A 10,537-nucleotide genomic window follows, 5' to 3' on the forward strand; every position below is an offset into this window, starting at 1 on the left:
CCTAAGCCGGACCTCTGGCCTCACCGCCTGGCCTGTTCTCCAAACCACAACCTCAGGAAGGCAGCAGTTCAAACCAAACTTCTTTCCAGGTCATGAATAAAATGGGAATGTTCCTGCTGGGTTAACCCAGGGGGCTACACTCCGGAAAAATTTCTTCAGCTGTTAACAAGAATAATAACATTAATAATACAACAATTGTAATTAACTTTACACTGGTTCAGGCACTTTCCTAAAGCTCTCATATATTCCAATATGGGGTATGTGCTAGTATCTACCCCACTTCACACTGGAGGAAAGTGAGACTCAGATAGGACAGTGATCTGCCCATGTCATGATGTTTCCCACAATAGTGGTCAGATTGCAACAGGTCATTGGGCTCCAGCCTCCTCACAGCCCCTAAGGGGATGCTCCTAAAAAGCTTGACATCAGGTTCTGAGTATGGAAGATCCCTTCCTGGGACACTGGTCCCCTCATGGCACTTGGTAGGGAGGAGACTTCCTTGCAGGACACTTGAAAAGAGGCCAAGAGCCTCGGGGCTGAAAGAGCTGGGGCCAGAAGGGTACTCTGGTGGCCCAAATCTGGCTGGACCGATTTGGCTATGGCTTCTCCACCCCTTGACTTCCAAAGCACCTGTGCTCCCACCCCCAACCCAGTCTTGAGATGGTACCCGCCTTGGTCCCTGTGAACTAGGGTACTGGTAAGGGTAGGAATTGGGGCAGGCTGGCTGTCAGGTTCCAGGGGGCTCTCCCCATACTTTTGACCCTCACTGGGTCCCCTACCCCCATGTTCCTGCCTGGGAGGGGAGAGACGGGGACATGCCAAGAAGCTGTCTCCAAGGCCCCCATTCTCTGAGTCTCTGGACCCTGTGCATGGGATGAGAGCTCTCCCAGCTACCCCCAGGAACCTGGTGCAACCCCCTTTGGGCATGGCCCCCGGTACCTAGTCCCTTGACTCCATGATGTGGCCTCCTGGTCCACAGGCTACAGGCAACTCTCTCCTCTCTTGGTGCAGCCAGTACAAAGATCCGCCTTCACTGCCTTGAGTGTGCACTGGTCTTGGTCACCTGTCCTCTCACAGGGCCACCCCTCCTGATGGAGTCCTGCACACATGCAGCCCCTCCCTCTGGCTCCTGGGCCTGGCGGAACCTGTTCCTTACACACCGGTCCCTTGGGTTCCACTCACCCCCTTTGCTGGGGGCTATGTGGGGAGTTAGGGCCTATAGACCCCTAGAAATTTGGGAGACAGTCCCAAGCGACCCCCATCTATCCCTCCCCCCAACTCCTGAGAGCTGCAATCACAGTCTCAGCAGCTCCTGCCACACTGTGGCCACACCGCTGCCAGTGACAGTTGTGAGGCCGGCACCCCTCCCCCATCATCCCCTGCACAGACAGGCCCACGTGTGTCCCCAGGCGCCTGAATCACTGCTGACAGCTTGGGACCTGGTGGTCATGGGCTCCTGGGGAGCTGTTGGGGAGGGGGTGGTGGCGGCCACGTCACCTCAGAGGAAACACCTGTGGCCATAAATAGGCAGCCAGGGAGGCAGCACAGCCCGCAGAGCAGCACCACACGCTGTGCCCACCTACACCAGGATGCCCGAGGCCACGCTGCCCGTCTGCTTCCTCGGCCTGCTGGCCTTCACCTCTGCCTGCTACTTCCAGAACTGCCCGAGGGGTGGCAAGAGGGCCCTGTTCGACCTGGAGCTGAGACAGGTATGACGGACCACTGCCTATCTCAGGGCTGGCACCAGGGTGCAGGGGCTGGGAAAGAGGAATGTCATGTCATCGGGCAGGCAGGCTTGAGGCAGTGCCCAGCAGAAGAAGCGAGGCTTGGAGTGGATGCGCAGAGGGGCCCGGGCTGCCAGGTAGGCTAGGGTGGGCTGAAAGGCTTCCTGGATATTGTCCTAATCCACACAGGGATGCAGGAAAGAGAGGCTTCCCCAAGAACTGGGCTTGGGGCTGGGTCAGGGGGAACTGGGCAGCAAGGCCTCCTGTGTGCCCACCTGTGGAGACTTCTCAGCCCGCAGGGGCTGGAGCTGCAGAGGCTCTGTCCCTCCCAGCATCTGATGCTCGCCCCACCCAGCTCCCAGCCTGTCCTAGCTGCAGGCCCTGGCCTCCACACACACCCTGTCCATTGTCTGAGCGCACCTGAGGGGGAGGTGCCACCTGAGCGTCCCATAAGGAAGTTCTGCTAGGTCCGCAGCCCACTTCTCTCCTGCTACAAGTCAGGTCGATTCCCTGTTATTACGTTTTCATTAGAGCTGAAGGAAATCCAGTCCCCATGCTCAATCTCAATTCTGCTCAGGTACAGGAAGCTCAATTTTGACCTGTTGAATACACTAGAGTGGGTACGTGAGCAGACTACAGATTGCCCTTCACTCTGCTTGCTGCCTTTGGAAGCTGGGGCTTCTAGGGGCCTCAAGCTCTTTTCTAGGGCTCAGGCCCCTCTCACCTACCTGGTTAGTGCATAGGCAGGTGAGCAGAGGCTCACCAGCTTCGGGGTTGGGGGAGCGTGTGGGGCTGGGGTGGGGCGGAAGGTCAAGGCCAGAGAGGTGACAGGAAATGAGAGGAAGGGCTTAGAAGTATGGGGGGTGGGCAGTAGCCTCTCTGCATGCGGGGGGTAGGGGTAGGGGGAGGGAGGTTACTAGAGATCAAGCTTGAGAAATGGGGGCAGGAGAGAAACGTCTGCATTAGGGAGAAAGTGGGGAGCAGCTGAGAGAGGGGTGCACACCACTGAGGCCCCAGAGCTGAGGAGAAAGTTCTCACCCAAGCTGTAGCTTATGGGAGACCCTTACCTCTATGGGGGTAGGACGGGGTGTGTGTGGGGGGGGGAGATGCTGAGTGATGTCACTGAGAGCCCGTCTGAGTCACCTGTAAATCAAGGGCGGTTAGTAGGTGTTGGCTTCGCTCTTTTGACTTCATTTGGGACCAAAGTAGCGCCAGGGGGAGGACCCAGAATCTCGGGTCTCTGCCCGCCCTCCCTGCCCAGAGGGGCCCCGACCTCCCACTCCCGGCTCAGCCCCCGGCTGGCTCACCCCTGCTGTCCCGCCAGTGCCTCCCTTGCGGCCCCGGGGGCAAAGGGCGCTGCTTCGGGCCCAGCATCTGCTGCGGGGACGAGATGGGCTGCTTCGTGGGCACGGCCGAGGCGCTGCGCTGCCAGGAGGAGACCTACCTGCCGTCGCCCTGCCAGTCGGGCCAGAAGCCCTGCGGGAACCGGGGCCGCTGCGCCGCCAACGGCATCTGCTGCAGTGAAGGTGCGAGGCCGCGGTGGCCGGGGGCGGGCAATGCGGTCTGGGGAAGGCGCCGCGGTCCGGCAGGGGTGGGCGGGGGTGACCCTGGGGTCCGGGCGGGCCGATCGGCGGCAGGTCCCGGGCGCCGCCGGCGCGCTCAGCCCCTACTCCCCGCAGAGAGCTGCGTGACCGAGCCCGAGTGCCGGGAGGGCGCGGGACTCTACCGCCGTGCGCGCGCCAGCGACCGGAGCAACGCGACCCAGCTGGACGGGCCGACCGGGGCCCTGCTGCTGCGGCTGGTGCAGCTGGCGGGGGCACCCGAGCCCGCTCAACCCGGAGGCTACTGAGCCCCTGCCCGACCAGGTCCGCCCCGCCCCGCCCCGCCCCGCCCGCGAAGCTCGAAAAATAAACCTTTTAAAAAGCACTGGCTGGTGTCTGTCTCCGTCTGTGGGGATGGGGGTGGGGAGCGGAGGGGACGGTTGGGTAGGGAGTGAAACTCCCCCCACACACACCTGCCAGACCACTTCCAGGACCCCAAGTAGTAGGCAGATCCACCCAAGAGAAGGGACAGATCCCTTAAGAAAAGCGATCTTGGGCCAGCAGAGTTCTGGACAGAACTAGGGACAGACTACCTGGGGGTGTTGGAGGGGAGGCCAAGGCTGAGAGTAATTTGCAGGGTTTGGGTTGGAGATCCTCAGGCAGAAGGATCGAAGTTAAGGGAGCAAGGTGAGGAGAAGACATCTGTGGACAGCACGAGGGTGGGGCGAACAGAGACATTGAGAGTGACAGAGAAGACTGAGAGAGAAAGACAGAAGGAACAAGCCAAGAAGTGACCAGGGGTTCTTGTTCCCATTTACATCCCAGGAGACTGAGGGACAAGCAGCTTCAGGAGCCCATCCAGGTCCCCAGGTTCCCAATGCAATGTCTATTTCATCCAAGGTTGAGCCATGTTTGTGTGGGTGTGTAGGCATGCAAGTGTGCAAGGGGTGGGGGTGTGGGACCAAGATCCCCCAGACCCAGCAACCCAGCAGAGAGGGCCAACGGCTGTCTGTCCAGCAGGAAGCTAGGCACCCCCACCTGGTTTGTCAGCCAGCCTGCAAGACAGGCCTCACTGAGACCCTGGCTCCATATCTCCACCAAGTACAGCCATGCAAACCACACATGCACACAGACACAGACAGGAAAATAACTGTTAGGGGCATCCCCTTGATTCTTGACCACAGTCACAGATATAGGCCCTGAGATACACATTCAGAACGACAGGCACAGGGAGAGAAACAGACACAGCAGACTTGAGGATTGACAGGAACATGTACACACAGGCACACACACACACGGACACACACACTCACATTAGCTCCTGGACACAAGGACTTTCCACCCTTTGACACATGCATCTTCAGAGCAAAGATGTCTACTAACATGAGGCCAGTGCTGTTCTCTGTCCCTCTATTCCTCTTTGTCCCTCTGTCCCTTCTGCTCTTTATCCCCTTTCCCCTCACTCCCCTCCCTCCAACCCCCCTCAAATTTCTGGGTCCTTTCTTGCTTCTCTCTTTGTCCTCATACACCCCTTTCTTTTTCTCCTGCTGCCTCTGCTCCTTGGTTATGTCCCACCCTTTCTCTACCAGTTCTGTCCTCTGTAGCCTCTTCTTGGATGTCTTGCTCCAGGTCTTGGGGCCACAAGAGGCTCCACCTCCTCCAGAATCTTCTGCTGACTTGGAGGCCAGCATGGAGTGCAGACTGAGAGAAGTCATTCTGAGCCCTGACCCCAACAACCTGCCTTGGGGCACAGCCTCATGACAGCCTCAGCCAGCCATGGGAGGTGGGGGTCAGGTTCAGGCGCCAAGCCAAGCTCAAGCTCTCTTATAGCCTTAGAGATCAGCTTTACTGTCACCATTGACCTGGCTAAGTTGAAGGGTGGGGCCAAGGGTGGGGCCAAGGGTCATGAGGGCTTCAATGCCTAGGTAGTGCAGGCTGAGGGGGTCTCTCTTGTTGCCTGTGTTCTTTGTCTTTCGTGGTCATTTCTGTGGTCCTGGTCTCTCAAGAACCCCTGTCCTGTAGGGTACCCTGGTGTTCATAGTGTGACATAAAAAGAAATCACAGCGATAAATGTTCAAGGATGTTGTGGCTGTTTCTAGTTTTCAGACTGGAATGCTCTGCCCTAAAGCTTCACACAGCTGTGTGGAGCTCACCTTGGTTGCCCACAGTCCTCTGCGTGCACACAGAGGCAGTTTCCTTTCACAAATTAGTGTTGTTTCATAATCCATATGTACTAATTTGCACCACTTTTAACAAAGTAAATTTGGGGTATCTTCATAGGAGAACATTTACCTCTAATACCATCTTTTTGTTTTGTAGCTGTTATTATGAGAGATTTTAAATATACCAAATTAGATCCAATAGACTAAAACCTTTCAGGCACACCCCCCACTCAGCTAGGACAGTTATCATCATTTGGTGGCTTGTTTCATCTCTACCTTGATTCTCCGCTCCCACCCCCAGATGATCCTGAAGTCAATCCCAGCTGTCATACCATCTCATCTGAAAGCATTCCAGGGTACATCTCCAAAGATATTTGGACTCTACTTATCACCATGACCACAGACTGTTATCACACACATGCAAACCCCAAATCAAATCTCAACAATATATTAATGCATGCATTCCTCAGAGACATTGCAGGTTTGGTTCCAGATCACCGCTGTGAAGTAAGTATGGCAATAAAGTGAACTGTAATCTTTTTGTTGGTGGAGGGTCTTGCCTTCAATTTGTAAAAAATGCAACATCTGTGAAGCTAATAGAGTAAAACACAATAAAACGAGATATGCCTGTATCATCCAATATTCAGGTATTATTCAGATTTCCCCAGATGTCCCCTGAATACATCTTTGCAATTCATAGATATCTGAGTCCTTTTTATCCTAAGGCACAAAAGAGAATATTGATCCTTGTGACCCTTCTACCCTCCTATTGTCCTGAACTTCTTGTAGACAATGTCTTTCAATCCTTTACCGTGTTTATTACAAGCAGGTGACTTTGCTATGTATATGTCACCTAGAGTCACCTTACCTGTTTAGTTATATATTAAAATAATACTATTCTGTGATATGTTACTCTTCTTTTCTCTATATTACTGCCAGGACTAATTATATATTTTTTGAGATTGTGTGCAGGTAGGCATATTATCTGGGGAAATCATTTCTGGGAGGTAAAGTGGCCTAGTTAAACAAAGGGAGAGTTGGGAACACTGCCCTGGACAATGCTAGAGCACTTCGGAGGTGTGAAGTGTTCATTCCAGCGAGGACCAGAGGCCATGGGACTGAGCCAGGAAGAAGAGTAAAGAAAGACAGCAAGCTCATTCTGGGCCGGTCATTCTGGCCACCGAACAACTTCACTTGGCCCTGCGTCGCCTCAGCCACTTTCCCAGCTCACCCATGGGACCTAGCTCTGGGATGTCCCCAGAAAAAGAAGTGTCAGTTAGGCTCTGTTTTTCATGCTGGAAAAGAAAACAGTGCTGGCCTTTGGATTTAGGGAAAGGATGGGACAGTGGGTGGGTGGTGTGTCTGAAGGGATGAGGGGACCCTGAACTGAGTCCCAGGGTGAGGAAAGTCGCACCGACACCCCACTGCTCTGTGTAAGCCACCTGAGTGCGGAAGGCATGCAGGGCACTCGGGACCAAGAGTGGAGTCCCAGGGGGAGACCCTGGTGTTCTGCCGATGTGGTGGGTTGACATGCAAGTTAGAAAAACACAGATCCGTAACCATGTCTCTCCAGTTGAGAAGTGTGGTTCCCTGCGTGGTTTCTGAGGGACCACAGAACTCCTAGGCCTTTCCTGAGTTACCCACATATGTGTCTCACATATTCTCTGTAGCCGATTTGAACAGGACTTCACTTTGAGTCATCTCCTGTTCCCTTCCTAAATAACCTCTCAACTGCACCCCCCCCAAATGCAGGGGTCATAGAGGGGACCCACTCTCACAGCTTCAGCAAGAACCCCCGTCTAGGTTGCTGTTCACCACTGATATTTTCAAAAGCTTCATCTTTATTCTCTTCATACTTTTTAGTAGTGATCTTTTTCTCATTTTAAAAACTTGTATTCACCTGGCTGGTGTGGCTCAATGGATTGAGCAGCTGGCCTGCAAACTGAAGGGTCATTGGTTCAATTCCCAGTCAGGGCACGTGCCTGGGTGGCAGATCAGGTCCCCAGTTAGAGGCACATGAGAAGTAACCACACATTGATGTTTCTCTCCCTCTCTTTCTCCTTCCCTTCCCCTCTCTCTAAAAATAAATAAATAAGATCTTAAAAAAAAAAAAAGAAAAGAATGAATCACATGTGTGGTCTGATGAATTTGCATAAACTGAACACACCTGTTTACCTGCTCCCAGGAAGAGCCCTCCCACTCATTCCCTCACTGCCCCACCCAAGACCTCCAGCACCATAGCTTAGCTTTGCCTGTTTTTGAAATTTGTATAAAGAAATTCTTACAAATCTCTTTAGTGTATTTTTTCTCTTTCCACTCAGTGAGACCCATGTACCGTTTGGTTTGATGGAGTGGGGCTTGGCTGTCCTCCAGAGTGAGGAAGCCACAGAAGTAACATGTTTTATCACTAACAGATAGTGCTGTGCTCCTGTTTTGCTTGGGCACAGGCCTTCTGGATAGCTGGCCCGCCATCTGGGGTGCGTTCTGGGGGCAGAAGGATTGGGCTTTTATTGATTCCCAAAAGGCATTTTGGTGCAGAAATAGGTGAGCAATTCTCCCTATTGGTTGGTGTTTTTTGTCTTTTAGGATCATTTCTGCAGCTGTGGGTTCTCAGAAACCCCTGTTTTGCAGAGTCCCCAGCTTGGCCACATTTTCTGAGTACCAGGGGCCTCCTATGGCCTGAGACTCCAGCTCCTTGGGAACATGAAGGCCATTCAGCTGTGGAGGGTGGGGATGTCCTGCCCCCAGCTCTGAGGTGTGACTCAAGCTTCCTTCCAGAAGTCAGGAAGTTATTCACTGTCCACTGGTGGCCTGTGAGGCCCTTTGAGTCTCTGGACCTTTGATAGTTCCTCTCAACTCCTGCCTGTTGTAGGTCCCCAGCTTTGTGTGGAAGGGAAAACTGGGCGCTGTTTCCATTTCTCTCACTGTGCCCTGTCTTCTTCCAAGGCCCAGCCACACACTTCCCACTTTCCCTGAGAAACTGCACCCTCTCCCTTCCCCAGGGCAGCAGCCCAGCTACTCTCCCCCTACTGGTCCCCAGTTCCTGCTCTGAGTTGCCCAGAGCTTTAGACACAGGTCCAGCGGCGCTCTTCCACCCCCAGGGCCCTCCCTCCCAGTGCTGACACTGAGACGCCAGTCGAGTCAGAAGAGGGAAAGTGCTTTATTTTCTTTTCATTTTTCAGGGGTTGCTGTAGAGGGAGTGAGGGGTGCGTCCCCACAGTGTCCAGGGCCGATCTTCTCAGCTCTGGGAGAAAGCGGCCTGGGGGTCACAGGTGGGATCGGTTCGGCAGCCATCTGTGAAGAGAGACGGGGGTCAGGGCCGTTCACCCCGCTGGTCCGGTCCCTGCGTCCCTGCTGAGGTTCCCGGACCCCGGATCCCCGTCCCCGTCCCGGGTCGGCCCTGCGCACCTTCACTGCAGCAGATGCCGTTGGCGGCGCAGTGGCCCGCGTCCCCGCACGGCTTCTGGCCCGACTGGCAGGGCGACGGCAGGTAGGTCTCCTCCTGGCAGCGCAGCGCCTCGGCCGTGCCCACGAAGCAGCCCATCTCGTCCCCGCAGCAGATGCTGGGCCCGAAGCAGCGCCCTCTGCCGCCGGGGCCGCAGGGGAGGCACTGGCGGGACAGCAGAGGATGAGCCAGCCCGCGGGACCGAGCCAGTCCGGGGGGCCGAGCCAGAGGTGGGGGGCCTTGGTTCTCCTGGGTGGGGAGGGCGGTCAGGGGAGCCCCAGAGGATCAGGGTCGTCCTGCCGCCGCTGTGGCCCCAAAGGCAGTGCCAAGTGGTGAACCAACCTCTGTTCACCTCCCTTGGGTCCCGGGCCGGGCGGCTGGGGGGCTCGGCACGGGCCAGCGAGGCCAAAGAAGGAGCGGGGCGACCCTGTGCCTCGGGCTCCCCCAGCTCCAGCCCGGAGGGAACAGGGTATGGGAGCTCACCTTGCGGACCTCGAAGTCCATCACAGACCTCTTGCCGCCCGGGGGGCAGTTGGTGATGTAGCAGGCGGAGGTCAGTGCCAGGAGGCAGAGCAGGCAGCAGGCGAGGCTGGGGACGGCCATGGTGGAGGCTCGGGGTCCGACGTCGGCGGCTGTGGCCGGTTCTCAGATCCGGTCTTTTTATGCCCAGGGCTGCGGGGCCGAGCAACTGTGTAAGAGGGCCGGCGAATGTCTGGTCACGGCCGGTCGCTGCGGGTCAAGCCCTGTGCCACCTGCGCGCCCTCTCATTTGCAGGGGCCGGTTGGGTGGAGGTCACTGCACTGGCTAATGCCGAGCCAGAGGAAGGGGAGCCTGTGTGGTGGCCTGGACGTGTAGGAAAGAGGGGGAGAGGGGGAGAGGGGGAGAGGGGGAGAAGGGAGAGGGGATGCGGGTGCGGGGTCTGGCCCAACTAAGGACTATGTAGCTGGACTCCCAATACCCTGGGGAGGGGTACAGGGGGCACTTGGACGCCTCTAGGCCAGAAGAGGCTGTGGCAGGACTTGGCACGACTCCCCCGCTGTCCTCTTCCCCCTCCTCTCATGCATCCTTGTCCACTCTGTTAGCAAGGGCTCTTCCTGAGCCCAAATTTCCTGGATCCCTCTCCCCACCCCCACTCCCACACCGATGTTTACTTTCCCCAGGACCTGGAACTTGCATAGGAAAAGACCTTTATTTTTCTCTTAACTTCTAACTGAAATTCACTCCTTTCTTCAACTATCAGGGAGGAGCAAACCACGTGGGAATGTGCGATACCTGGGGCTTTATCACAACTCCAAATGACAGATACCCTCCCATCACATTACAGCTATCACAAAGGTCTCTAAACATTGTTTAGACCCACATCACTTTGTACTTACGGCACTTACTGGCCCTGCCACTGGATCTTGTTATCTAATGCTTTAAATAAAGAAGCATATTGGTGACTATCACGGGTTTGTTTTAACATTTTGATACCTGAATATAAATATAATCAATTTCCTTTGTAATCCCAGGTCTCTGTGTTATGCATTTAAAAATAGGGTTTTTTGCCCTGGGTGATGCGGCTCAGTGGATTGAGCACCCACCTGCAAACCAAAGGGTCACCAGTTCCATTCCCAATCAGGGCACATGCCTGGGTTGTGGGCCAGGTCCCCAGTTGGGGGCCTG

The 10,537-nt window shown here is 55.5% G+C and overlaps 2 protein-coding genes across 2 annotated transcripts; one reads left to right on the plus strand and one right to left on the minus strand.

Annotated features, from left to right (window-relative positions):
- The first annotated feature begins 1,533 nt into the window (after positions 1-1,533).
- Positions 1,534-3,607, plus strand: AVP (arginine vasopressin). The gene is made up of 3 exons (XM_090285230.1): positions 1,534-1,709; positions 3,049-3,250; positions 3,404-3,607. Exons 1-3 carry the CDS (start codon positions 1,590-1,592, stop codon positions 3,571-3,573), a joined length of 492 nt encoding a protein of 163 aa, XP_090141356.1. The 5' UTR covers positions 1,534-1,589; the 3' UTR covers positions 3,574-3,607.
- A 4,961-nt stretch (positions 3,608-8,568) lies between these two features.
- Positions 8,569-9,518, minus strand: OXT (oxytocin/neurophysin I prepropeptide). Its single transcript, XM_090285231.1, has 3 exons — positions 9,356-9,518; positions 8,836-9,037; positions 8,569-8,721 (listed from the first exon to the last, which is right to left on the minus strand). The coding sequence occupies exons 1-3, from the start codon at positions 9,473-9,475 to the stop codon at positions 8,666-8,668; spliced, it is 378 nt and encodes a 125-aa protein (XP_090141357.1). The 5' UTR covers positions 9,476-9,518; the 3' UTR covers positions 8,569-8,665.
- Positions 9,519-10,537: the final 1,019 nt, after the last annotated feature.

This window comes from Furipterus horrens, unplaced genomic scaffold, assembly GCF_987537825.1.
Source record: "Furipterus horrens unplaced genomic scaffold, mFurHor1.1.pri manual_scaffold_8, whole genome shotgun sequence".
In the NCBI taxonomy this organism is placed as follows: Eukaryota; Metazoa; Chordata; class Mammalia; order Chiroptera; family Furipteridae; genus Furipterus; species Furipterus horrens.